We start from the raw sequence: 27,452 nt of genomic DNA, 5'->3' as shown, positions 1-27,452 counted from the left end.
TACTAGAAGGAGGGCTTGAACCTCCGACCTTGTAGTTAAGGTTCACACGCTCTAACCAACTGAGCTATTCCAGCTTTGATGCTAGTTCAATTGCTTAAATGAACCCATCTTGATCCATCAAATTGAACATGTAATAGACCTCAAATCATCTACCACTGTGTATAATGGAACATGTAACTTTCTTTGTTTCCTGAACTGTATTAGCCTTACGAGAAGAATATGTAAGCTTTATCTAATGACAATGCTTATGGTAGTTGTTAGTTTTTGACGATGAACTCTCATAGACCACAGGATTTCTTAGAAGACTAATGTTTAATTTCAAGGTAGGTGTCGAACCAAAGACTTGCCCAAAATTTGAGTGCTTTACCAAGTCAAAGTTAAACATATAAGACAGTGTGACTTGTCCATTTCTCCATGTAAATAATTCCACAAGGTCGTTGCTTGTCTATCCAAAAAAAAAAAAGGTCGTTGCTTGCCTTTTGTTACAATCCAAACGCGCGCGTATTCTCCCTTGTCCATTTCAAGCTCTCTCACTCTCCAAAGCCTTGCCGTGCGCGCGTATTCTCCCTAGTTCTTAGACCCCTTCGCGTTTTGGGTTGTTTTGACTGTAAATTATGAACCTTTTGGGTTCTTCTTGACTTGTTTAGATTGGTGTTTTCTATTGTTTAGGTTTTAGAATAATATGAATTCCTCCTCTAGTGGGTACGGGTTTTCAAACACTTGTGGGGGAGTCTTAATAAGCTAGCAACTAGTACTAGTACACGTTTTTTGATCTTTACTCATCTGCTGCCTTTTCAAATCTGGTTTGTTGGGGATAGAGTTGTAGTTCTTTGGTGGTGGTGGTGGTGGTGTTACTGGTGTACAATTTTGAGAAAGATGAATGATAAGTGGAGGTTCAATCGGTTTAGAGATCCTTTGGGGTTTGCGGGCGTGGTGCTTGTGTGGTTGCTGTTTCAGAATCTGAGCTTATGTTGGTCTTTGAATGATGAAGGTAATCGAATATGAGTTACTGGGTTTTTGATGTTTTCGGTTTGTTGCTTAATTACTTGCTTTGGTTTTGTTGGGAAAGCGAAGGAAGATGCTTAAAGGTTGTGTCCTTGTGCAGGTTTGGCGCTTTTGAGGTTTAAAGAGAGAGTAGTGAGTGACCCATTTGGTGCTTTTTCTAATTGGAATGATGAAGATGGAGAGGTTGATCCTTGCTCCTGGTTTGGGGTTCAATGTTCAGATGGAAAAGTTGTAGTCTTGTAAGTACTCCCTTTGTTTTCTTTCATGTACTAAATTTTATTATCTTTGGGGTTGATCAAATTCTTGGCTGGAATCTTGGAAAGGGTTAAGGTTCTCACAACAGCTGCCCCCTTTTCTTTTGGTTCATTATCATCTTACTAAGTTACCTGATGATTTTGGGAACTAGATAGTAGATATAGCTATACTCATTAGGTTTATAGTTCCATGGGTTCTATCACAACTCAATCAAAAGTCAAAACCTTGAATTGGGTACTTGCTGAACTATGGTAATGTATTCATTTTTATGACTGTACTTGAAATTACTTCAATTTTCCTGCTTTTGTCTAATTGATTCTAAAGTTAGATTTTTATGCTGTGCAGGAACTTGAAAGATCTTTGTCTTGGAGGGACGTTATCACCTGAGCTCAGAAGCCTTGTTCATATAAAGTCTATGTAAGTATCTTTGCACCATTGCCTCAATGCCTCAAATGTAAAGGTTAGTTGCCATTTTCTGCGAAGTTCTTAGTCTCTTCTGGTGTGTCCTGCTCAGCTAATATTTTCGTACAGTATTTTGCGCAACAATTCCTTTACGGGGAGAATTCCTGGAGGCATTGGAGAGTTGAAGGAACTGGAGGTGTTAGATTTAGGATATAATAACTTCAGTGGACCACTTCCTGTAGAACTTGGCAGTAATTCTTCATTGACAATCCTGTAAGTCGTTTTTCAAAGCTGCAATTCTTTTGAGATAATTGTATATGTTGTAGTAACTCTTGGTTCTGCTCAATTGCAGTCTACTAGACAATAACAGGTTCCTTGGGATCTTATCTCCTGAAATTTCAGCATTGGAGATGCTTTCCCAATTTCAAGTTGATGAAAATCAACTTTCTGGTGCAACCAAAGAATCATCTTGCAATGAAAGGTCCATCTCATGGTATGTATTTGCAATCAAACTTTTCGAGCCACTTTTTTGTGAACTTGATTTTTTTTTCGTGCTAAACAGAAAGTTTAGAACTTATTGCAGACTGCTAAACAGAATTTGACATGTTGTCATAGGCTGATCCGTATTAATTATATGTGGTTTACTAATTTGGACATGTGACTCTTGTAATTCTCGTTTTCATTGTGTTTCCTTTTCATTAGATATATGAAAGAATTATGATTTAGAAAAACTGCATAAATTCTGCCATATGTAACGGTTCTTTTTATTTTTTTAATCTTTGTTAGGAATGTTGCTCGTACTGAGCACTCCTTTCATGGGAGATTGCTTGAAGCGGAAGTCTCAGATAACAATCAAAATCGTCCTAGCAACGATCCACCTGCACCTACGCATACGCCTACACCTACGCCTACGCCTTCTCCAGCTTCAGATTCCTCTCCTAGTCCTTCCCCAGGAAGTTCTCTGAAAAAAAGTTCCAATCATCGTGTTGCAATATTGGCCGGAGCCATAGGCGGTGGTGCTTCTCTTGTTATATTGATTGCCGTGTTGTATTTCTATGGACGCAACAAGGTAGCAACTGTCAAACCTTGGGCAACAGGATTAAGTGAGCAGCTTCAGAAGGCCTTTGTAACTGGTATTGCTTCTTTCAAAAAGGAGAAAATTAATATCTGTAAGCTCAAGTTCATGCTGATAAATAATTGTCATGCTAATGTGCCTGTCAAACCATCCATATCTATTAGATACATTCTTTTTTTTTTTTAAGTTTTCTTCTGACATGATAGGAGGTTTTCATTGCAGGTGTACCAAATCTTAAGAGATCAGAGATTCAAGCGGCTTGTGAAGATTTCAGTAATGTTATAGGTACATCTTCACCGATGGGTACAGTGTACAAGGGAACATTATCCAGTGGTGTCGAAATTGCTGTGGCTTCCCTCACAGCAACATCTGCCAGTGAGTGGAGCAACAATTTAGAGTTGCAGTTCAGGAAGAAGGTACCAAACATATTAAATGCTATAAAAGATGTGCATGTTTCTTGTAATCTCCCAGGCCTAATAGTTCATATGGTTACGGTTTCAGATTGAGACGTTATCGAAAGTGAAACACAAGAATTTTGTCAGCCTTATTGGATATTGCGAGGAAGAAGAGCCTTTCACTAGAATGATGGTTTTTGAATATGCTCCTAATGGCACACTCTTTGAGCATTTACACAGTGAGTGTAACTATGTGTTTGCTATTAATCTTTTGTCTTTGTGATGCATGAGATGTGTAATCTATTTTTGAACTGCAGTGAGAGAAGCTGAGCACTTGGACTGGAGAATGCGAATAAGAATCGCGATGGGAATGGCCTACTGCCTTGAACATATGCACCAGCTGAACCCACCTATAGCTCACAACAACTTGACTTCTTCAGCTGTTCTGCTAACCGAGGATTATGCACCAAAGGTCTCAGAAGTCACTTTCTGGAATGAGGTAGCTGAAGCCGAGAAACAATCGTCTGGCTCTAGACTTTCCGATGGACAATCAACAAGCCTGGAAAGTAATGTGTATAGTTTTGGTGTAATTTTGTTCGAAATTGTGACGGGTAGACTCCCTTATTCAGTGGACAATGGCTCACAAGACTGGGCCTCTGACTATTTAAGAGGGGAGCATCCCTTCAAGGTAATGGTTGATCCAACTCTAGAGTCTTTCCAAGAGGAGCAGCTGGAGCAAATTGGAGAAGTTATAAGAATTTGTGTCCATCCTGACGCTAGACAAAGACCGCCAATGAGAGACGTCACTGCAAGGCTAAGAGAGATAATTGGACTTACACCTGATGCAGCAAGCCCGAAACTCTCCCCTCTTTGGTGGGCGGAGCTTGAACTCATGTCTGCGGATGCAAACTAGATGCTCAAGAGCAGATTTTAGGTATGAATTCTACTTGTACATATATAACGGAGATAGCCACATAGGTGTGCAAATCTAGTTAATCTGTACTATAGTGTTTCTTGTTCAACTGTACAATGTGAAGAAAGAAAATGCGAAAGTCACAATTTGTGAAATACTCTATTTGTTCATTCAAGTATGATGAACTTATAATGAGAAAGCACCTGAGGGGCAAACATGAATTTTGGAAGCATTTCACTGTCCTAAAAATTGTCTTTATTGAGTTCAGTGGCTATTGTGGCTTGATCAAAGAGATCACAAGCCATTGTTAAACTCTAGCCTAGAACTCTGTTTCAGTAAATCTGAAGCCGATCAAAAGTGATTCCTTTATATGTTTATAAAAATTCAAATATCATTCCCTTAACTTTGGTTTTCATATCTCTAATAGGATCCAACAGCATTCAAGTTTTTAGATACATGATCATTGCCAAAAATATAAGCTAAAATCCAGAAAATGGAATAGAACTCATCTTCTAACCATACCTAATTGACTTGCACCTTTGGCTCTTGGATTTCCATAACCTGCATCTTCTGCTTTAGCATTCTCGCAGAAAACCAAAGCTAAACTCACTCGGCTCTTGGATTTCCATAACCTGTGTATTGTTATATGATATACTTGAGTCTCTCTGAGACAAAGAAATAAATAATTGTATACAAATAAAATAAAGACACATTACAAAGCAGGATACCATTACTCAACTCTCTAAGTTACAAGACATGCCCTTCACGTATAAACCTCAAAACCTGTTGAATAATTAGAGCTCGTTGACATGTAACATGGTAGCCTCCACGTCTGTAATAGAAGATTAGCTCACTAATTAGCTAAGCTAGCTATATATATATATATATATGCCACCCCATCCAATTTCTGTTCATTCAACTCTGCTTTCCCCTCTACACTCATAGTAAGCTCCTGCTTATATTTCAAGTCACAAGATCATAATGGCAGGCAGGCAGCTTATAGTCCTTGTTTCATCCCTCCTCCTCGCCTCACTCGCCTTCTTCCCTTCCACAACCGCGATTGAATATCAGAAAAAGATCGAAGTGGTTGTGGAAGGCATGGTGTACTGCCAGAGCTGTGACCACTACGGAACATGGTCCATGACCGGGGCTAAACCAATCCCTTCGGCTAAAGTCAGTGTCATTTGCAAGAACCACAATAAGCAAGTCAGCTTCTACAAGGCTTTCCAAACAAATGCTGATGGCTACTTCTATGCACCCCTTGATGGCTTCAAAATGAACCACATTATGGACCATCCCCTACAGGCTTGCCATGTCAAACCGGTGTCCTCACCTCTCCAAGACTGCAGGTTCCTCAGCAACATCAACCACGGCCTTGATGGAGCTCCGCTTCGTTATGAAGACAAGAGAGTGATGGGAAACAATTATGAAGCTGTGGTGTATTCTGCAGGGCCTTTGGCTTTTCGCCCTGCCAATTGCGCTCCAAAAACTCACTTCTAATCTGTCACACCAGTCGTCTTTTGCCTCAAATTAACTTGATACACTTAAGCAATTGTTTTGTTTCTTGAATAATATTTCCAGCTTGTAATCCGCAATGAGAGAGGAATGCTTGCCTCTTTTGCTCATATCTTAATATTATAATTCTAATTTCACAATGTGTTCTTTATAATTTACACTCGATGGAAACAATTACATAGCACCAGTAGTCCAGTACACAAATACAGAAGCATAAGGCTAAAATGCATTGCATTAAGATACCTAATTTTCCAGAGCAAGAGCTTAGTTTGAAGTTTTGAACAACAAAGAAATAGCCGTAGCAGACTTTCCAAGAATGACAGTGTCTAGTGTATACAATCTTCCCCACAACTGCATCATCACTGCGAAAACATCCATCAGACACGAAAGAGGAGGACATTGTATACAAACCACATAATTTCTATTGAATGAGAGCAAGTTCTTTGTGATCCAGATTTAGTTTGTGATGCAAAGTCCACACATTTCTCCATCCTCTGATATTGAACAGATGGAAAAAAGAATTGCATCCAGCAACTTACTAGTCCTATATATGTTCAATGCTTGCTTGGCAGCATTTGAAGCCATCTATCATGTAATTTCTTTGAAAAAAAAGCTGTTCCAACTGGTGAAAATCCAACAACACACCCTGGAAATTTGGTGCTTAAGCAATGTTGGTGTGCTTGTGTTGTGCAAATGTACCGGTATCTGTGTTTCTTCATATAAAATATTACAAAAAGTTTCTCTAACAATATAATTCAACTGAAATTCAGGAATGCTAACCCTATATTAGAATATTCCAATTCAATGCAATTTATTCGTAGGTTGTTTAACACACTAACTTGCAAGAGGAACCAGTCTCATTAACAACAAGATGATATGAATGGCCTTCACGTATAGACATGTTCACATATTGGAAAGTGGTTGCCATGTAAGTTAGTAGTCTCCACTTAAAATACAGAAGAAGACCTCACCAACTATGCTCACAACCTAAAACCCTATATGGCTATATATACCACGCCAGCCAATCTATCTTCACCATTCAAACCAGCAGCTCTGATCTCCTGCTTGCTTCCCAACTCCTAACAAGAAATGGCAAGCAAGAAACTCATCCTCGTCGCTTCGTCTTTCCTCCTCATTGCATTGGCCTTCTCACCCTCTGCAAATGCCCACCCTGCAAAGCCCGAAGTGCATGTGGTCGTGGAAGGCATGGTGTACTGCCAGAGCTGTGACTACCGTGGATGGTCCTTAACCGGAGCTAAACCACTCCCTTTGGCTAAAGTCAGCATTGTCTGCAAAAACAACATAGGCCAAGTTGGCTACTACAAGACTTTCCAAGCCAATGCTAACGGCTATGTGTACGCTGAGCTAGAAGGCAACAAAATGAACCGTGCATTGGACTATCCCCTTCTGAACTGCAGAGTAAAGTTAGTCTCTTCTCCGCTTCAGAAATGCAACCTTGCTACTAATGTCAATTTCGGCCTAGATGGCGCCCCTCTTCGTTCCGAGGGCAAGAGTTACACGAGTCCGAATTACAAGGCTGTTATATATGCTGCAGGGCCCTTCGCTTTCCGTCCTGCTCATTGTCCTCGCACTACTCACCATTAACATCCGATAAGCCATTCTATGATCAACTTAGCTTTCAGCTAAATTATATATTTGCATCTATATTATTTTGTTATGTTCCAAGTGTAACTGTGTCTCCAGTATGGTTTTGTTTCTTGAATGTTTTGAGCTCTGTATTCTGAAATGAAACATTTCACTTCCCCAAAATTTTATATATTACTAATCTTCTCTCTTATCTGTTGATTATACTGTATTTACTATTTGTATGAGGGAGAGAACTGGTCCTAGATAAGAAAACGCACAAAGAGAAAGAAATGACTAATTTGTTTTCATTGATAATACCAAATGTCTGCTAAAGGTGGAACATAGCTCTTACAATTTAAACAACAAATTCACTAGATTATAGCAGTAATAGCACATAGATTGCAGTTTAAATGTAACTAAAAGTCGAGTGGCATTCCAAACATCTTATTGATATCATCCATGGCCTGCTTTGTAAAAACAATAGTCTCAACCAGGTCAGTGTCTTTTGATTTTCCCGGTAACTCTTTCTTTTTCTGCACTTGCTGTTGTTCCAAGTTATCATTTTCGTCTTCGTCATCATCATCAGTATCATCATCAGGAAGTATACAAAAACCACCAAGATCTTGTTTCTTCTCTGGTACTTTGTCCTGCCCTTTAGCTCTTCTGCTTCTTACAAAATCTATTGGCTTGCCAAACATGTTATTGATATCATCCATGGCCTCCCTTAAGTTGATAGTTGGTTCGACTAAGCCATGGTGGCAAGCGTTTTCCACCTGCGGGTCCTCTGAAATGGCGGTCCCAACAATCCTACGAACCATCATTGTATCCTCTCCCTTAAGTTCAACATCAAAACCATTAGGACTTTCACTTGGAACATCTTTGGTTTTAGAAACCCAAAAGCACTTTCATGTGAAGCAGCTGGATAAGAATCTTCTGTAATATTTTGAACTTCATTCTGCTCAAGGCTATCTTGATCATCATCAATGAAAATGTTCAAAGGTTCTTGGTGAGACTGATGGTGAGAGGTTCAACTTTACTGCACTACACTTTCACATTTTGATTTGCCTCCCTTATCCAAGTTTTCATCAACAAACTCCTGAAACCCATTGTTTGTATCATTCTCCTTCTGCTGGCATTGACGTGATTCTCTTCTAACTGGAGCTATCTCTAAAGGCTCCCGAAACATACTATTAATGGCAGTCATGGCCTCTTTCATGTTAATAGTAGGATCCACCAGTCCATGGTGACAAGCATCTTCAGTTTCACATTTTCCGACAATGGCAGTGTCTACAAACTTCCCCGCAACTGTATCATCCCTGCAAGGCATCCTCCGTTCATCTGACACTCCTCCAGTAGTCACTTCATGCTTACTTCTAGATCTATCGATCATGCTTTCCTTTTCATTGTTCATTTCTCCACTAATACGAGGGACTCTACTCCTATTCGATACTCTTTTTGTGGTTCTCTTTTCCTACCAATGTAGACAATATTATAAGGTTCACAGGAGTTCAACCAATAGACACTACAACCCCCTACACACCAAAAACACAGAAATGGAATACTACTTGGTGTTGTTTCCGCTTCCTGTGTCTCTCCATGCGCTGCAGGAACTGCTCATATGCTTTCTCTAATTCTTCAATGGGATCTGCATGGCTGTTAAACAACCGTCCCAACGATTTAGCACCGTTCAAGTTTCAGCAATGTTCTCGAGTTCTCAACACTCAAATAGGCGTCAATGAGATCCGCTGCGTTTGTGAAAGACAATTGTACCCCTGCATTTTTTTTCATGTTACAGCCACCATTGGGAACCCTTGGTGCTACTGCCGCAACCGGCTAGGGTTCAGTGAGGGCAGAGGTCAATTCTCCTATCAAATTGTTTAACCACTACAAGTGATCTTTACAAATACACTAGTCTTCTAACTTTTGTGCAAATGACGAATATTATCAAAAACAGAATTTAGTAGAGGGGCTGCAATATTTGGAATACCGTCATTAGTATTAAGTTTTAACTTACTAACTATTGATGATAGAAATAATTTTTTATTAGACTTTCTTTGAGCTCGCTACAAACAGTTCTTTGAATTTGACAAAAGGAATTTGAACATCTAAGACATTTTGTGCATGTTTAGTACGTAGAATTACGAGAGTATTCGATACACCTTAGAGTGTGGGCACCAGCAGCATGATAATCACGTGCACGTTAGTCTATTAGTGAATTTGGTTAGTCAACTTGGTCAAAAGTTGAATATTGTGTAAACAAAATAATTAAAAAAGACACATTGGAATCCACTCAAACATCACTAACTACCGTAAAAGTTCATTGTTTTTTGTTAATTTCTTTTTTTGTTCATTATTTTTGATATCAACAAAACTTGTTACACGCATTAAGAAAAATTATTAATAAAGCTGTAACAAAAAATTTTATTAATAAGGGAATATTAACATAAATAAATAAAACTAAATTAAAAAATAACAACTGAAATCACACTTTAAGAAGGTATCGACTATAATTCAGTATTTTGTTCTATTTTATTAGTTTAATTTTACAAACTATGACAATCTTATAGTCCATGTTCTTGCATGCACAAATATAATAAATTGCTAAACTTCAACGAAAACTACTAATTTTAAAAGTTAATGTGGTTAACAATTAAATAATGAATTTTGGGTTATAAATAAGGTCACGAAAGTTGACCTTGTAGATCGAAGTGTATCATTAATGACCAAATGTACTGTAAAGTTTCACGATACTATTATAGTGGGATATGATATGAGGTTAGAAGTTAAATGGAGGATAAAATTTACTTGAATTTACGTTGTGATATAAAATAAGATATCAAAGCTACTTGATTTACGTTTCCTCATATTTGTTTGTCTCAATGAAGTAATTTTTGAGAAAAATTAAACATGAAAATAGGTTAACAAACTATTGGTGACAGATGAATTGAAGTCAAAACAAATGTGAAATTAACGGATTTTTAATTATAAAATTCATAATTCATGCAAATCGTCTCATCTAACCGTCGGTTTTGTTCACGTTATTGTCATTTAAAAATATAAGTTAATAAATTTATTTTATAAATATAAATTTGAGTTGGTTAAGTAGAATGAAGTCGAAACATGAACAAAAATGAATGTATTAGAATTAATAACCGAAAATGTTGTCACTCATTTTTAATTTTAAGTATCAACCTTTTCCATCATCATATATATTAAGTTTCTAACATTAACAACGATCAAATTAATAGTAGTACTCTACCATAAAATATTAGTAACCACTATCATCACCAACAATGGATGTTAACTATCATTTAATCTCACACGTAAGTAAACTCAAAAACTCTATCAATACATATTTAAAAAAAAAACAATACTACGCTACTTGGATTAATTGATGAATATGACTTGATGTTATTAAGTTTAACCTCTATAGCATTGAGTTTATTTTGTAAATATATACATGTGTAAAAAAACGGTGTATAAAAAATGCATAAGGTTGGAACTTGTAGTATTCTTATTATATTTATTTACAAGACAAATTTTCTCAATTTCTCCAAGTAATGCAGTCTTTTTTGTCAAAATTTATTTTATGCATGTTATATATGTAGGTTTAGTTAAGAAACAAATAAAGAAACTGCATTACATTTTTCTTTTAATTTAACGTAATTTTTTTTAAATATTAATGTAATTTCTTAATAATAAGTAGACTTTAAAATGTTTTGGGCTCAAATGTTTTTTACAAAGAAAAAAAATACAAAAGGAAATAAGTACATTAACTAGATGATGCATCTGGGCCCATCTCAATTACCTTTTATTATTTTTTATTATGCGATCAACTTAACACCGTTAAATAGACAAATTAGTCTTGATTTTTGGTTTGATGATTTGATTGACTGACTTTACTTTTCAGTATTATTATATTGGTCGGTGTGCAGTCACATAGGTGTATTGAATCAGTTTCCGTAGAATTACATCAGACCTCCTTATTTTAAAAAACGTTCTCAAAATAATATGGATTATCTTAAGTTATACTGATATCAAACCATGCTTGGTATGACACGGGACTAGAGAGCAGTTTGCTTTGTCTTTGTTTAGAAGCAATGTGTTATCTAATACTGATCACTTGGAATACCCACCATAACACCATCCAATAAGACCAAAATGAAAATACGAAGTTATCGTAAGAAGTTCGTTATCTAGTAACACTAAACATGGTATTAACCAAACTTAACTCTACCGATAATGTGTATTAGGGCAAACATTTATGGATAACTAACGATGATAGTGTAGTAATATAGAAATCTAAAAAAAACAAAAAATTACATTATTCACAGAAAGAAAATAAAATGACATAAGAAAATACAAGCCCAAGAGATGTGCGTGGATTTCACACAGCGTTAACAATTAAAAAGTAAAGCCCGCCGCTGGCCGCACTAACCCCTCTCCCAATCAAAACCCACACCCACCCTTCTCTCTCTCTCTCTCTCTCTCCCATGGCGGACTCCGAACACCTAAACCCTAAAATCGACCCCGAAGACCAGCCCTCCTCCAATCCCAACCACAAAGGCATCCACGAACCCGACCCGGAGGACCTCAATGACGACGAATTCGAAGACGACGCCGACGCCGACTACGCCGAAGACGACGAGGACGAGCCGCCGCCATCGGAGGAGGAGCGGGTACGTACGGCGAAGGCCAAGGTGGAGGGCCTGTGGCGGCGGATGGAGAGGGAGCAGATAGAGATAAGAGTACACGATGTAGTGATAAAGGGGAACACGAAGACGAAGGAGTATCTGATCGAGGCCGAGCTGGATGGGATTAAGAAGGCCCGGACTGTTCAGGAGCTTGTACAGGCTTCGGCTAAGGCCAATGCTAAGCTTAGAGCACTCGAAATCTTCGATGCGGTGAGGATCACGATCGATGCCGGCCCGCCGGAGCTGCCGGGAACCTCCAACGTCATCGTCCACGTCGACGAGGCTGCGGATGTGGTTACTGGTACACTCGGATGTTATACTAAGCCCGCGGTATGGCCTCTCTGCTTTGCTCTTGCTCTATGTGTGTGTTGCTGGTTTTGCTTTGGCTTAAATTGATGAGATTATGATTTGTTTTCGCATTGAAAACACTATCGAAATTACGAGTTTTCGTGTACATATATACTGTTAGGATGAGTGTTTAAGCTCGTCGAGTTTGCTTCAGGTTTGTGAATGACATCTAACATGTAATAATGAGAGTTGAATATGACTTCTATGTTGGATCTACTCCGTAGGTGCGGAATGTTGGAAGAGATGGAGTATGTTCGAAATTTAGTTTAGGCAATTGTTGTTGACGAAATGTAATGGTTAACAGAATTAATTGTCTAGATGTAGTTCACCAAGTTATCCTCTCAGAAGCTCTGTTGAGTTTGTAATATAGAAAGTGTTAATAACATAACATACAACAAGGGGTCCTATGTGTTTCACTTATGCAGGCATACTGCTTAGTTCTCAACCTGTGGGTCCTTTCCCTCTTTTCGTCAATAGCAGTCTGCCTGTACGTGTCTGCATTGTAGTGCTGCAAACTCTGGAGTCTATTGGTGGTTGTTTTATTGAGAAGTTGTGTTGAATCATGCATCATACAATAAGAGGTTCGTTGTGTAGAAGGGTGTACGGGGAAATAACTATATTTTAGTGATTGAATGCGCCTAAAAGAGTTACTCCATGCAGTCCTTCACAATTTGTGTGCTCTTTTGTTTTAAATTTTTGAACAGATACATAAACATGCAATCTCTTATGGCTTATAAAGTTTGTACTGTTTTTGTAGGCTAGATCTTGGACAACTGAAGGTTCGCTCAAGTTTAAAAACTTGTTTGGATATGGGGACTTGTGGGATGCTTCTTTGGCATATGGTCACGGTCATGCATCAGAAGTAAGTGCTGGTGTGCTTTTACCCCGATTCAAAGGTTTTGAAACTCCTCTGAAAGCGCGTGCATACTTGCTCTCCCAAGATTGGCTGGAGTTATGCTCTTATAAAGAGCGAATGACCGGGCTGTCTCTTAGCTTATTTTCAACCAGGCATCATGATATTGTGTATAACCTTGGATGGCGTACACTTACAGATCCGTCACAAATGGCCTCCAGGTCAATTAGAAGGCAGCTTGGTCATGGCTTACTTTCGTCCCTAAAGTACACATATACCCTTGATAGGAGAAATTCATTTGTGAGGCCAACTCGAGGCTATGCTTTTGTTTCTTCTAGTCACATTGGTGGCCTGGCCCCTGATAGTCGGTGTGTCCGTTTTTTGCGCCAGGTTAGTACACACCCTTTTCTTTTGGTTTTATGTTGACTACTGTCAGCTTTAACATAGTTCACAAATTTATCAGTTTTCTAGTTAGTACACCCTTTTCTGGTTGTGGAATCCTTACTGTCTACTTACAGAAAAAGGGGGGAAATGTATGATCGTTGGATTAGGTTTAGATTGTATATCATCCTCGTTGTCTCTGCAGTATTTCTACTTAGTTGCTCTGCTTATCAACTTCCTTCTATTACTTGCACCAGGAACTTGAATTTCGCTTTGCGCTACCACTTGGATTTTATCATGCTGCGCTCAACTTTGGGGTCTCTGGAGGTGTGATCTTACCTTGGGGGAATGGATTTCTGAAAAAACCCTCATCTCTTCCGGATCGGTTTTTCTTAGGCGGTGATTCCTCTCCTCTCTGCACTCCTGGGGGCCTTTCAACAGTGTGGGGATTTAGAGCAAGAGGTTTAGGCCCTACTGAACCAAGAAGACGTGTCAAAGATAATTCTAATGATGAGAATTCAGATTCCTCTGGAACAGATTTTGTTGGAGGAGATCTTGCTGTTTCTGCATTTGCAGACATTTCATTTAACCTTCCATTGCGCTGGTTAAGAGAACATGGAGTTCATGGACATGTTTTTGCGGGTGCTGGGAATGTAGCAAAACTGTCGGAGAATGAATTCCAAAACTTTTCCTTTCAGAGGTTTGTTGAGTCGTTTCGAAGTTCAGTTGGAGCTGGGATTGTCATACCCACAAAACTTTTTCGGCTCGAGGTTAGTTACCCTTTTTACAAATTTTTTAGTATAATAAATGCTTAGATTGATAATCTGGGGTCGATTGTATAATTGAAAAAAGAAAATCAGGGGATAGGTGCTAGGTATCCAGAACCCATAAGAATGATTTTATTGGTCCATGGTCTATACTCATATACTCGCATATTCACTGAAATTGACTCTCTGGAACTTTGGTCTCGGCAAACTTCCAAATTGATTTGCCTGCTGAGGTATTGAATTGGCAAAACAATATAATCCTATGATATTGCGGTAGTGGCTTAATTCGTATGTTAATGGTGTGCCTGTGGTACTTTTGCATTGTTATTTAAAAAAAAATAAAAAAATTCTGCATCTTATGGCTAGCTAGTTTCAAATTTGGCAAAATATGTGCTTGGTTTATTTATTTATTTTACTTTTCTGCAGTGCAACTACTACTATATCCTGAAGAAATTCGATCATGACAGAGGAAAGACTGGATTTCGGTTTAGCCTCTCAGCTCCATCTTTCTAGGAATTGTTTCCTCAGGATGTTTGATGGTTGGTGAATTTGAGTTGACCTGGATAGCATGCAGCAATGCCATTTCAAGTTTCTGGTGCTTGAATTTTTTCCTTACGGGATGGACAACTCCACTCTGTTGGTTATAATCTTAGCTTAGGATGCTTTGTGATGCACATATAGAGGAAAACAACATGAGATTTTATGTGCCGGAATACATATGGCTACTTTTGTTTAAATCTGTCAAAAGGTTCTGGAAGACCAACTTGCAGCTTTATGCTAATCGCTATCTTTACCTTCAAAGTCCTGGGCTGCCTTTTGTATGTGTTTCGATTTTAATGCTTTGTGTGTTTCTTAAAGAGCATCTCCAACCATGAGAGTTATTTTAGTAGTTAAATATGGCTAAGAATGAATTATAACTAATATGTTAATGAGTTATGTACTCAAATTGAGTTATAAATTGAACATTAGAAAATTTAGTAAAAATCTATTTTTTTCTCTAGCCCTAGCTAAATTTAGCTAAAGATAATCTTAAGTAATTTTTAGTTATACTGCATGAGATAAAAATTAGTAAAAATTTAGTTAAATTTCAAAATATTTTTGAAATAGCTAGTCTCTTGGAGAGTTGGAGATGCATATTCAAGGAGCTACTGTGGATTTTCGTATAGAGATTATTTCCTGAATGTCACTTTCTCTAGATTAGATATTTCTGATCAGCCAATCCGTAGTGTTTCAAGGTCTCTTTACCTGGTTTTGTTGAAACAGTCAGTTTAGAATGACGGGGCCTATTTTGTCTACTCGTTTTGTTTACTTGTGATTTTGGGTTTTAAAAGGAACTTCATCTTCGCAATTTTGTTGCAAAGGTCCCTTACAGTTACATCGATGAGTTCAAAAAATTTCCCCAGACAAATAACAAATTGGTTTCATTATAAGTATAAAAGCATTGAGCATATAAGAAATATGTTATCTTTGGTTTCACTTCCGTACGAGTACATCATAGGATATGTGAAGTAACTATTACATGCCTGAAATTGACAATTATGGTAGTCAAATACTGAATTATGACGGATATTATCAACCTTTTTCATAATTTTCAATGCATTGTTTAGTTATTTCGCATGCTTCATTTTTTGTAATAGTTCGTTTCAAATGATAATCTAGTGTGATATCGGTGAGACGTCGCTCTCAAGGCCCTCAACAACTGCCTGAAAAGGAGACTACAAACTCATTGCCTTGAGATTAAGTAATCACTAGCATATACCAATCTATATTTCCACGGATTTCAGATATTCATTTTAAAAATAGTTGGTTTATCAATATGATATATAACTTCTCCGTAGTGGTTTCTTCTCCATAATTATTTCTTTTTAATTTTATTTCATTTGTTTCCACTTGTTACATTTTTACCTTATTAACCATCATTGATCTATTATGAACTAAATTAAAATTTTCTCTTATATGGGTATTTTCATAACTTCAATTTATTGGTGAAGCTGTTGACACCAAATGAGGACCTCCAGTTATAGTAGTGAAGATTTGGATCCATGATTATTCCTTGTTATATCTTATAGTATTAAGTGACACCAAATTTCGTAGATAATTAAATCAACATGGCCTCATTGCTAGCATATATTTGGTAAATGATCATTTGGTTTCTTTTCTTATTCGATAGCAGTTCATGAGAACGCAAGGTCAATTTTGTTAAACTCTGAAAAAATAATCTGCAAATTAATCTTGAGAAAAGATTCGATTTTATGATGAGAACATAGAAGGAAGGGTTAATATGAAAGAGTGAAAGGGGAGTGTTGTTAGCGTTAATGGTTATATATTAGCCTACTAAACAGTTCTAAGTTGTGAATTGTGTAATGGTGTTGTGAGTTGTATACTGGTCTTGTGAGTCTTCGTCGATTTCTTTTTCTTGTTTTCTTTCGAAATTTGAAGGCATCGACTTGAGACTCGAATCATATCATCAATGGTCAACAGAAAAAAATAAACTAAGCAATAACAATGAAAATGAGAGGTCGATTCCAACATGCATGCATGGCATCTGCTTATTATCATGTATGAATAATACAAATAGTTAAATACTTGATGACGATGATGAATGAAGTTGAATGTTGGATTATTCAATTAGGGTAGATGAGAAAAAGACAGACATCCTCATCTCCAAGCAAATAGATCCGCATAAATAGGATCACGAGTACTCATGCAAATGAAGTGAGTAGAATTAAGAAACGAAAATTACAGTTTACGATCAATATATACTTTAATTGCTAGATTAGTGTGTAGACTAGAGATCGAGAAATTTAAGAAATTAAGGAAAACAGAGGTTCTGTTGGGACTTGGGGGTTGACTTAATTTCCAGTCGGGGCCGGTGCTCCATGCATGAAGATTCTTTCAGACCAAACCTGTCTCCCTCTAAATTTAATAGCTTTCACAGGCAAAACCAGAGGCCCCCGCCAGCAATATTTGAAGGTTTATTAACAGGTAGGAAAAAGAAAAAGGTAATTCCATTTGTTTGGGATTCTTGGGTGATGATGAGCTTTAGCATTTCTTCGAACGGGAATCTGTGGCTCTCCTCTATCTCTCGAGTTGCCTGTGATGAAGTGAAGAACTTTGATCTTTAGTGGTTACATTTATAGAGTCCTTCATATGATCTATATGGAGGCCATGCCAGCCCAGATTTTATGTAGTTCAGTTGTTGTTGTAACAAATGAATATGTACGTCCATATATGAATTGAAGAGTATGCACGAGTGCAGAATATTATTTTTGGTTTCAGAATGATGATCATTTACGCTCGAGGCTTCAAACCATGCACGTACTATATTATAACCATAATGATCTTCATGAAGGCGTGATGTATGCCTCTCGATATATATATATAGCCTTACGCTGAGGGATGCATTTTTTGGGTCTTTTAAAAGATAATTCATTCATTAACTTTTCAATTATATTTTTACATCTCTACCATTCAACTTTTAGGATCTAATATGTAGATCACCTTTGTAAAATTTCAGCCAAAATGATGATTGTTAAGGTATCAAACTTGGTAAAAGCAATGGACGCACCAAATCTGTCAAACATGAACAGTTCATAGTTAAATCTCAATTTTGAATGTCTTAAACACCTCCATTTTGGTTGAAATTTTACAAATGTGATCTACACATTAGAATCTAAATGTTGAACAGTTGAGATGTTGAAATGTGATCAAGAAGTTGGTCAAATGGGCTATCTTTTTAAAAGACATTCCATTAGTGGAAGGGTCATATATATATATATATATAGTCCATATCCAGAGTGAAGCTTCACTCTGAAATTACAGAGTGAAGTTCTAATTTTGGCACACTTTTCGGTCAATTTTTTTTACCATAAGTGATTCAATATTTAGGTATGTTATTCAAGATCATCTCTACAAAGTTTCATCTAATTTGACAATGGTTTGAGCTTTCAAAATTGAGATTTACACAAACGGTTCACGTTCAGCAGTTTTAATTCATTCATTGATTTAATCTAATTTCAATACCTTAACGATATCCAAATTAGATGAAATTTTGTATAGATGATCTTGAATAACATACCTAAATATTGAATCGATTATGGTGAAAAAATTTGACCGAAAAGTGTGCCAAAATTGGAACTTCACTCGGTAATTTCAGAGTGAAGCTTCACTATGGATATAGACTGTATATATATATATACAGGCCGCTTCAGGTGCGGACGTCCGCACTGTGCGGATTCGCCGATTCCGGCGACGGCAGGCCGCAACGGCGCTGCGGACCAGCACAGCCGCACTACCCACCTCCCGGCGATCCCGTCTATGCCGGCCGGAGCTCCATCGGTGGCCCACAACGGCCGGAATCTGCAAAAAATAAGTTTCTGGGCAGATTCCGGCAATTTCGCGATTCCGGCCGCCGTGGGTCGCCGATGGAGCTCCGACCGGCACAGACGGGACCACTGGGAGGTGGGGAGTGCGGCTGTCGTGGTCCGCCCCGCCGTTGCAGCCTGCCTTCGCCGGAATCGGCGAATCTGTACCTTACGTAAGGTACAGACGTCCGCACCTGAAAATTCTTCTATATATATATTTTGGCTGAAATTTTACAGAGGTGATCTACACATTAGAATCTAAATGTTGAACGGTGAAGATATTGAAATGTGATCAAGAAGTTGGTCAAGTGAGGTATCTTTTTAAAAGACCCAAAAAAATGGATCTCTTAGTGGAATGGTGTTTTCGGAACAGTATTTTTCGTAAACAGTATTTTCGGACCAGTACTTTCATGAATAGTTTTGTGAACAGTGTTTTGTTGTAATTAATAATCACATGTTGGTTTACATGTCATTTTCTAAGCACTTTGTCATGCTATTAGGTGACCGACGAACCGAGTGAGAGAATCGTTCTCGGTGTTATAGAAGTTGCACGTAGGAAATAAGGTGAATAAATCTCACTATGACAAGTCTATCATTGACAGTGACTCATATTTATGATTTCTTAAAAAGAGTGAACAATGACATCTATATAATATAGTGGGTTGTGTATGTGTACAAAAATGGTAAATACGATACATATATATGAGTTGTTATATCATATAATGTTATGGTGTTTATTTAAATTATGAGATAGTATTATTTTCGATTAATTGTGGCAGATGAGACCGGAAGGGAAATAACGTTCTCCCTTCCGGTATAACAAATTATTGGGGTGACTATATATATATTGTTGTGCAAGAATTGCTTGGTTGTAGTACATAAACATGTGTGAATTGTGATATTGTACGTGATTTTAACATTGAGTCTTGTTAAAACGTTTTCTGATCTTCAGATGTTGTTGGCATTAAATCGGAACCAAGCCTTGGGCGGGTGTCAGTTACGGTCAGTTAAAGCTCTAGTCTATCTGTCGGTGTACTACATAAGAGGTAATAGATGGGTTGTCCAGTGTCTCATGAGTACACATATTTTTAAATAATATTGGGTAACCAGATTGATTTTCCAGTGTCTCATGAGTACACATGTCTTAAAATGTTACATGTTATATTTCCTTTATATGTGATGTATGTTATAATGTTGATTTACTCATATGAACTGCAAAGCTTACCAGGTTTGTGTTTACAATCCCGGTGCACCAAATTGATGGTGTAGCAGATAGTTCTACATTTGGGGATTAGCATGCTCGAAGAGCTTACTCGGAGAATTACTGAGGGTTTCCTTCTTCTATTTGTGGTGAGGATTGAGTGAATATTACATTTCCAATATTTAAATACTTGAGTGTATAAACTGGTAATGTATTATTCAAGTCAAATGAGTTGTATTGTGAACTCAGTTTCGATACACTGTTGTTGTAAGATGATTTCATTATATTTGATATTGTTTTAGAGTAATTATGGTTTCGAATTTGATTTTTTATCATTCGAAATTTCGGGGTTGTGACACATTAGACCCTAAAAATTAAACGGTAAAAATGTAAAAATGTAATCGAAAAATTGGTGAATGAACTATCACTTTAAAAAACTAAATAATAAAGATTCTTTAGTGGAATTGTAACGACCCCAAAATTTCGACCTTAAAAACTCAAAATTTCAAAGTCGTTAAACACCAAACAATCTCGATGAAATCGAAATCATTTAAAATGCCACAGCGGATCATCTCTGAGTTCAAAATACAACTCAGTCAAACTGATTATTACAACCCAAATTATAATTCAACATTATAACAAATGGAAGTGTATAATCCTCACAACAACCTCACAAGATAGTCACACAAAATCCTCACACAAGCTGGGGATAAATAACTTCAAGTCCTCTGAGCGGTCCGTCAATTCCCGCTAATCCACACCTGCGGAGTTATCCACTACACCATCGAATTGGTGCACCGGGATTGTAAACACAAACCCGGTAAGCTTTACAGCTCGTATGAGTAAAATGAAAATATAACTCGCATATTAATATATATACGAAAATCCACAAATCAAACAAATATAAATGCACTCATGAGTCAATGAACGGCCCATCTGGTCGTCCCAAAGAAATATGAAATAAAACGCTCATGAGAAATTAAGTAACCCTTCTGGTTACCCAAATGCATTTATATTACGGGTACCAAGAACGCTGGTACACATTTGTTACCCCTCTCATAATACACCGCCGATATTGGATAGCCACCCGCTACCCAACATCCAAAACAATCTGAGTACCCATGAGCAGATAACCACCCGTTACCTCACATGCAGTACTACGCTGATATTGGGTAACCACCCGCTACCCAACATCCAAAACAATCTGAGTACTCATGAGCAGATAACCACCTGTTACCTCACATGTAGTACTATGCTGATATTGGGTAACCACCCGCTACCCAACATCCAAAACAATCTGAGTACTCATGAGCAGATAACCACCCGTTACCTCACATGTAGTACTATGGCGGACAAACTAGAGCTCTAACTGTATCGTAACTTTCGCCCGGCCAAAGGCTATGTTCCGACTTGCCAAACACGTACAATAATCTCACATCATATTGTACCAAATCAAGTCCGAAGACAAATCAACATTTTAACAATCTCAATGTTAAAATCACGTATAATAATCTCACATCATATTGTACCAAAAAATCAAGTCCGAAGACAAATCAACATTTTAACAATCTCCACGTTAAAATCACGTACAATAATCTCACATCATATTGTACCAAAAATCAAGTCCGAAGACAAATCAACATTTTAACAATCTCCATATTAAAATCACGTACAATAATCTCACATCATATTGTACAAATCAAAATCACATGCTCGATATATAAATCTCGTCATCAAAATGACATAAATCACGATAAAATCATAATAGTATATTATATAGCAAACTATATATATATGTACATATTTACCATTTATACAATATATATATATATATAATCCATTATATCATATACATGTCATATTTCATAAACACGTCCGAAGACAAAAATTCGTCCGAAGACAAAACGTTTTAACAAACACCATGTTAAAACCACGTACAATAATCACACCTCATATTGTACAAATTAAGTCACATGCTCAATATTTAATTCTCGTCATCAAAATGACAAATCCCAATGAATTTATAACAGTATATAATATAGCAAACTATATATATATGTACTTATTACCATTTATACAATATATATATATATAATCCACTATATCGTATACATGTCGTAATTCAATATTAAAAACTCTTGTAAAATCTTGAATATCCGCAAGGGTAGATTCGTAAATATGTGAGATTTTACTCACCTTTTTTCCTGCGTGCAACTTCCACGACCCTGAAAGTAATTTCCTCACTCGTTTCGTCAGTCACCTAATAGCATGATACTTAAAATATCAGGTGACGAGTTCAGCAGAGCTAAATGTTGTTCATAAAACATTGTTCACGGAACACTGTTCATGTTTACTAATCACTGTTTTTACTAAACCACTGTTCACAGTAACTGTTTTACCAAAACACTGTTCATAGTACTGTTTTACCACGCACTGTTCACAGTTACTGTTACAGGTCACTTGTCACAGTTACTGTTACATATCACTATTCACAGTTACTGTTTACAAAACACTATTCATGCGGAGTTACTATTCACAGTTACTATTCATTCGGCGTTACTGTTCACCGGCCGCCACCAATCATCACCAAATTTCACCACCACAACCTAAACAACATTTCCAACAACTTTCTAGTTGACACCAAGGTCTAAATCCGAGCCTAAACAGTCCAAACAACGAAGAACATAAATTCGGTACTATTCACAAACTCTAGAAAATTGAAATTTTGATTCGGGTACTTACACTTCGATTTGGCTCGATTCCTTTTGTGGGAATGTTGCTGGGACTGAGACAAGCAAAACCCCCCAAAAATCTCGAGCTATGGTGGCCGGAGGAGGCGGCGCCGCCACAGCAGTAACTTCCGGCATTTTCTACGCCGTGTGTGGTTGTCGCCGGAGTGCAAGGCGTAGCCCAAAAGATGGAGCTCGTCGAGCCCGTCAGTTTGATAGGTGGCACGACACGAGGCGACGTCGGATGGTGGAGAAATCGGCCGGAGAAGGTTTTTGGGTCGGGTGAACAGTACCCGAGCTTATTTTTGGAAAAAAAACGGATTTTCTGATTTTTAATCTCATCTCCTTCCTTTTATACTATTTCCAAAATCGGAAACGAACTTCCGACGTTAATAACTTTCGCATCCGACGTCCGATTCAAACGCGTGACGTGTCCACGAACTCGTATCGATGAGCTCTACGACTTTCGTGAAGGAAGTTTTCGCAACCGAGCGACTGAATAAAAGTCGATCTATACGTTGCGGTAACGTTACGTTTTCTAATTAAACGATCCGAGAACGTTTCCGTTTTCGTTTCAAAATGTCGCAAACCTCCAATTGTCATCTTGAATTAATTTCACAAGTTTAACACTTTGAAAATACTTGACATTTAATTTCTAAAAATTCGGGTTATTACAGGAATGGCTAATATATATATATATATATATATATATATATATATATATATATATATATATATAAAAGTTTGAGCTGGCCATCTTTCAAGAAAAGAATAATATACCTTTTGTTATCATAAATCAATGATGAGTTTGTTTGATTAAGGGACCTTTGGTTAGTTATAACTACAATCGATATAAGTAGGGGTGGCAATGGTATATAAAACCATCTCAACCAATTCATATACCAACCATACTAAATGCGTTGGTATACCAAATACTCAGTACACAGTATATGGTACAGTATACCGTACCAACATTAAAAATACAGTAGGTAGGTGGTATAGATTTTCCATATACCATGGTATATCGTACCTACCAACTTATATCTTATTAAATTATTTAATTAAAATATATATATATATATATATCTTTAAATTTCAACCGTAGATTTATTGAAAAATAAATCCAAACCGTATAAATCTACTAACCTTAATCTAATTTCGTTTTCTCGTCTTCAATTTTTTTATTTAATTATGAAATAATTGATTCAATTGAATTCCCAAGTACAAAGGCTTAGACCTATCAGTAACAACATCACTGCTTACAACATGTCAACATATATCGCATTTAAACCTATCATTTATTTTTTCAATTGTTTTGAGAATTCATAAGCACTTTAACAGTTTGACTATTTGGTCTTTGGCTTTCTATTTATGACTTTGTATTTGATAATTTGGTTGAAGTTATATAAGACTTTGGAATTCTATTGCTATTTCACTTATTTATTATTATTTATTTGGATTTGAGCTTTAAATTTTTGGACCTTAAATATGTTGGTACAAGCTCATTACCAACCGTACCAACCGAGTGCTAACCGTACCACTTAATTGGTATACCAACGTTATTGGTTGGTATAAATTGTGGAGTTTTCATACCAAATATATATTGGTTGGTATATGGTATTGGAAAATTAAGACTGGTATACCAACCAATCCAGCCCTAGATATAAGTCGATCATAATACCAGCAGTGGGTTTGATTTCGTCTGTAATGCTAAAAGGCAGTGGATCCAAAATGTGATATATAGTTGACTTCAAATTGGAACCAGTTCTTCAGGAAGGACAAATCATTGATGCTAAGGGTAGTATGCAATGCATATCAAATTTCTAAAACTAAGGGTGATGATCGATCAAGTAGCGAGGACAGGCCACCAGGGTTTTGTATTGAGCCAAACCAAAACATAAAATAAAGTTACAAGGTCCTAAACCCTAAACAACTCACAAGTCACGAGCAAAAGAGCTAACATCTTTTTCTAACAAAGTCACGTACAACAGCACACATGATTCTTGATTTAGGACTTAGCCGGTTAGCCCTAGCTAATTTACATAGTTGACTGCTTACCCTGTCCACGTTTTAGCTAGTGGTGGAATAGAGATCACAAATATATTATTACATGGGGGAATGGTCATTAATTTGTTTAAAAGTGGCTAACTAGCTAGTATGGTTAACTTGGTTTAGAACTTAAATTTAGCTCTAAGGAGTACTATATATAGTACTAATATATATCAGGAATCATAAATTTATAATGTGATCAATCATGGTAGAAATGAACTCCAATTAATTATAACCAGGATGGACTGAAATTCTAAAACGAACTAAGAGACTGGGGTCTGCTAGCTAAACGTATTGTTATTTGTGTGTCAAAATGTATATTTAATAGTGATCGAGCTTAATTAATTTGGTTTGCACTTATGGTTGGCCTGATCGTATGTAATTTTGTCATATGTACTCCACCATCTTATTAGTAGATCGTAATTTTGCTAATTAATTTGATTAAGTATATATATTCACACCCACAAACGTACGTACTAACTTGTATATACGTACACATTACAGATGAAGGCATATTAATTTGTACGAATTTTGCATCATATATATAGTATATATGTAAAGACTAATAACAAAGAGGCCAGGGGAGAGCGAGATAGAGAGAGAGAAAGGGATGTTGAATACTTAAATAAAGGCATCAGGACAGGATTTCCATTTCCAAATTCTCATCGATTCCCCCTGCAAGTGATTGCCTGTATGGATCTTTCCATACATCTTCTCTGGTTCAGATAAGATCAGCACATAACATCGTGATGAAGAGAATTAGTGAATTACAGATATTCATCTCAAGAGCGATGCCAAATTTAGTTTCTGTCCAGCAATACTGAGACAATAGAAAAACTCAAAGGAATCGATGACGAGATCAAGTGAAGGTATTAGTCAAGCTTCTAAAGCAAGTTTATCATCTTCTAGCCAGAGCAAGAAGGAACGTGACGAGGAGGAGGAGGATGAGGTAGACGCTGAGGAGGTGATGGATAAAGATAGCCAGCAGCAACCCAGCAGCAAGAATGGTGGTGTTAGCTCCAGCAGCACCACCATCGAAGAAAACGAAAATTCGAAGGGCGCTGCAGGTGGATCTGTACGACAGTATGTGCGTTCCAAGACTTCGAGGCTCCGATGGACTCCTGATCTCCATCTTCGCTTTATTCATGCGGTGGAAATATTAGGAGGGAAAGAGAGTAAGTTTGTCTGTGATTAACTTTGAATCCCTAGCTAGCTAATTAACAACAACGACTTTGCTAGCAGGGAATATAAGAGTATGATTACTGATTTGATTAATGGTGCAGGAGCAACACCAAAGTTGGTTCTTCAATTGATAAATGTCAAGGGTCTTAGCATAGCTCATGTCAAGAGCCATCTTCAGGTAATGAACTTCATGTATATAAGGATTTAATAATACATGTATACTTATATTATCAATATATCCTCTCTCTGATTCTGATTAATGTTCTAATTTTTGGCTTTAATTAATTTTATTAGATGTACAGGAGCAAGAAGATAGAAGACCCAAATCAAGGTATGCAAAGTCCCAATTTATAATGAAAAAAGTTAGGGTTTGCCTGTTTCTAATCAATAGTGATTTATTCAATCATCTAATTAATTTTGTGCGCTCTTGCTTTCTTAATTCTATGACACAAATCTCTCAGAGCAAGGCTTCTACACGGAAGGTGGAGATAACCATATATACAACCTTACTCAACTCTCCATGCTACAAAGTCTCAACAATCAATGGTCTTCTTCAGGATTAAGGTATATGAAACTGATCAATGACGACAAGTTAATATACTACCATTTATTTTCTTTGGAACAAGAATCGTAATGACCGGTATTTGTACTTTTTTTTTCTTCCATTATGTAGATATGGTGCTGATGCGTCTTGGCGCAGCCGGAATGAAGACCACCACCACCACCAGATTTATAGCCCTTACAGCAAGACTCAACTGTTTGATCATCATAATGCAAGAGTTACTGGACTTTATGGTTCACTTGCCCAGAAAATATTCGGAAACAACCACACCAGTACTAGTACAACTACTAACAGTGCTGCTACACCAAACACTATCCAATTTCATACAAATCATATTCCATCGACGTGGAGATCTAGGCATCAAATTAGTACTCGAGTCCATGAAGAGCTCCGACGTCCCTTCAACAGGCAGTCATGGACTTCATGGCAAGATCACAGTTGCTTGGACAACACTAGCAACACCCGAGACACACTGAAACGAAAGTCTCCAGATTCTTCAGATAATAACGCTTCTGATTTGGATTTGAACTTATCACTGAAAGTTCCAGCAACCGAAGAAAAAGTACTGGGATTTGGTCTGTCTCTTTCTCCATCTTCATTGTCCTCGAAGCTCGGCTTGATGAACAAGCTAGAAGGTAATGGTGGTCATGATGGGGAACATGGGAGAAAGGCAAGTACTCTGGACCTCACTCTATGAATATTAAGAGACAAAATGTTATATATTCCAAGTGAGATCTTGAGGTACTTGTCAATTCAATTCGACCAAAATGCTAGCGATTCAACTTGACCATTGTCATATTCTACAGCATAAAAATTAAGATAATTATCAACACTATTGGATGTGTTAACCAGTTAAATAATTTCCATTTGTTGTATGTGTTAATATCCTGTGTGTGTGTAAGAATCAAATTAAGCAATGTGATTATCGAGGTACAAATAGACGAATATGCATGTTTTAGGCTTTCAGCATTACCAAATATGCAGATTGCATTGTTCTAAGCGTTTCAGGCTCCATATATCTTGGTGAAATTCTTGGTTGCATTAGCATATATGCCAATATAAAAGAAAATTGATCACTTCAAGCCCCTGTAATTACTATATTTCTTGAACATCTCAAATCATCAACTTTTATATGTTCTTTCTCTGAAACAATGTTCCACATCAAAATGTCATTT

At 37.1% G+C, this 27,452-nt stretch overlaps 6 protein-coding genes and 1 non-coding gene across 8 annotated transcripts; 5 read left to right on the top strand and 2 right to left on the bottom strand.

Moving 5' to 3' along the window:
• TRNAK-CUU (transfer RNA lysine (anticodon CUU)) lies at positions 1-74 on the bottom strand. Its single transcript has one exon. It is a non-coding gene; the product is annotated as a tRNA-Lys (tRNA).
• A 466-nt stretch (positions 75-540) lies between these two features.
• On the top strand, positions 541-4,294 carry LOC126801613 (probable inactive receptor-like protein kinase At3g56050). 2 transcript variants are annotated; one of them, XM_050529028.1, is made up of 9 exons: positions 541-991; positions 1,106-1,244; positions 1,606-1,677; positions 1,792-1,935; positions 2,015-2,155; positions 2,449-2,831; positions 2,960-3,153; positions 3,239-3,371; positions 3,450-4,294. In XM_050529028.1, exons 1-9 carry the CDS (start codon positions 877-879, stop codon positions 4,043-4,045), a joined length of 1,917 nt encoding a protein of 638 aa, XP_050384985.1. In that variant the 5' UTR covers positions 541-876; the 3' UTR covers positions 4,046-4,294. The 2 variants fall into 2 exon arrangements, with proteins under 2 accessions (XP_050384985.1, XP_050384986.1); XM_050529029.1 differs by having other exon boundaries at positions 544-991; positions 2,449-2,795; positions 3,450-4,293.
• Positions 4,295-5,026: 732 nt separating this feature from the next.
• On the top strand, positions 5,027-5,584 carry LOC126803763 (non-classical arabinogalactan protein 30-like). Its single transcript, XM_050531505.1, has one exon. The coding sequence runs from the start codon at positions 5,027-5,029 to the stop codon at positions 5,543-5,545; it is 519 nt and encodes a 172-aa protein (XP_050387462.1). The 3' UTR covers positions 5,546-5,584.
• Positions 5,585-6,649: 1,065 nt separating this feature from the next.
• LOC126803762 (non-classical arabinogalactan protein 30-like) lies at positions 6,650-7,165 on the top strand. The gene has a single exon (XM_050531504.1). The coding sequence runs from the start codon at positions 6,650-6,652 to the stop codon at positions 7,163-7,165; it is 516 nt and encodes a 171-aa protein (XP_050387461.1).
• Positions 7,166-7,563: 398 nt separating this feature from the next.
• On the bottom strand, positions 7,564-8,558 carry LOC126803761 (uncharacterized). The gene is made up of 2 exons (XM_050531503.1): positions 8,213-8,558; positions 7,564-8,024 (listed from the first exon to the last, which is right to left on the bottom strand). Exons 1-2 carry the CDS (start codon positions 8,556-8,558, stop codon positions 7,564-7,566), a joined length of 807 nt encoding a protein of 268 aa, XP_050387460.1.
• A 3,043-nt stretch (positions 8,559-11,601) lies between these two features.
• Positions 11,602-14,994, top strand: LOC126802355 (uncharacterized). The gene is made up of 4 exons (XM_050529970.1): positions 11,602-12,171; positions 12,947-13,432; positions 13,681-14,193; positions 14,617-14,994. Exons 1-4 carry the CDS (start codon positions 11,641-11,643, stop codon positions 14,701-14,703), a joined length of 1,617 nt encoding a protein of 538 aa, XP_050385927.1. The 5' UTR covers positions 11,602-11,640; the 3' UTR covers positions 14,704-14,994.
• A 10,145-nt stretch (positions 14,995-25,139) lies between these two features.
• LOC126803403 (transcription factor LUX-like) lies at positions 25,140-27,201 on the top strand. Its single transcript, XM_050531211.1, has 5 exons — positions 25,140-25,708; positions 25,817-25,893; positions 26,010-26,046; positions 26,177-26,279; positions 26,389-27,201. The coding sequence occupies exons 1-5, from the start codon at positions 25,384-25,386 to the stop codon at positions 26,972-26,974; spliced, it is 1,128 nt and encodes a 375-aa protein (XP_050387168.1). The 5' UTR covers positions 25,140-25,383; the 3' UTR covers positions 26,975-27,201.
• Positions 27,202-27,452: the final 251 nt, after the last annotated feature.

The sequence above is a fragment of the Argentina anserina genome, chromosome 7, assembly GCF_933775445.1.
Source record: "Argentina anserina chromosome 7, drPotAnse1.1, whole genome shotgun sequence".
Lineage (NCBI taxonomy): Eukaryota > Viridiplantae > Streptophyta > Magnoliopsida > Rosales > Rosaceae > Argentina > Argentina anserina.
The sequence above is the reverse complement of the archived record's forward strand: the minus strand, read 5'-3'. Positions and strand labels throughout refer to the sequence as shown.

Excerpts from the sequence above, each read along its gene's own strand:
- LOC126801613 (XM_050529028.1), top strand. The coding sequence starts at position 877 with ATGAATGATAAGTGGAGGTTCAATCGGTTTAGAGATCCTTTGGGGTTT. Across the intron at positions 1,936-2,014 it reads AATTCTTCATTGACAATCCT|TCTACTAGACAATAACAGGT; the intron begins GTAAGTCGTTTT and ends GCTCAATTGCAG. Across the intron at positions 3,372-3,449 it reads ACTCTTTGAGCATTTACACA|TGAGAGAAGCTGAGCACTTG; the intron begins GTGAGTGTAACT and ends TTTGAACTGCAG.
- LOC126803763 (XM_050531505.1), top strand. The coding sequence starts at position 5,027 with ATGGCAGGCAGGCAGCTTATAGTCCTTGTTTCATCCCTCCTCCTCGCC.
- LOC126803762 (XM_050531504.1), top strand. The coding sequence starts at position 6,650 with ATGGCAAGCAAGAAACTCATCCTCGTCGCTTCGTCTTTCCTCCTCATT.
- LOC126803761 (XM_050531503.1), bottom strand. The coding sequence starts at position 8,558 with ATGAACAATGAAAAGGAAAGCATGATCGATAGATCTAGAAGTAAGCAT. Across the intron at positions 8,025-8,212 it reads TGAAAACTTGGATAAGGGAG|ATGTTCCAAGTGAAAGTCCT; the intron begins GCAAATCAAAAT and ends CTAAAACCAAAG.
- LOC126802355 (XM_050529970.1), top strand. The coding sequence starts at position 11,641 with ATGGCGGACTCCGAACACCTAAACCCTAAAATCGACCCCGAAGACCAG. Across the intron at positions 12,172-12,946 it reads GATGTTATACTAAGCCCGCG|GCTAGATCTTGGACAACTGA; the intron begins GTATGGCCTCTC and ends CTGTTTTTGTAG. Across the intron at positions 14,194-14,616 it reads CAAAACTTTTTCGGCTCGAG|TGCAACTACTACTATATCCT; the intron begins GTTAGTTACCCT and ends ACTTTTCTGCAG.
- LOC126803403 (XM_050531211.1), top strand. The coding sequence starts at position 25,384 with ATGACGAGATCAAGTGAAGGTATTAGTCAAGCTTCTAAAGCAAGTTTA. Across the intron at positions 25,709-25,816 it reads AATATTAGGAGGGAAAGAGA|GAGCAACACCAAAGTTGGTT; the intron begins GTAAGTTTGTCT and ends TTAATGGTGCAG. Across the intron at positions 26,047-26,176 it reads GATAGAAGACCCAAATCAAG|AGCAAGGCTTCTACACGGAA; the intron begins GTATGCAAAGTC and ends CAAATCTCTCAG.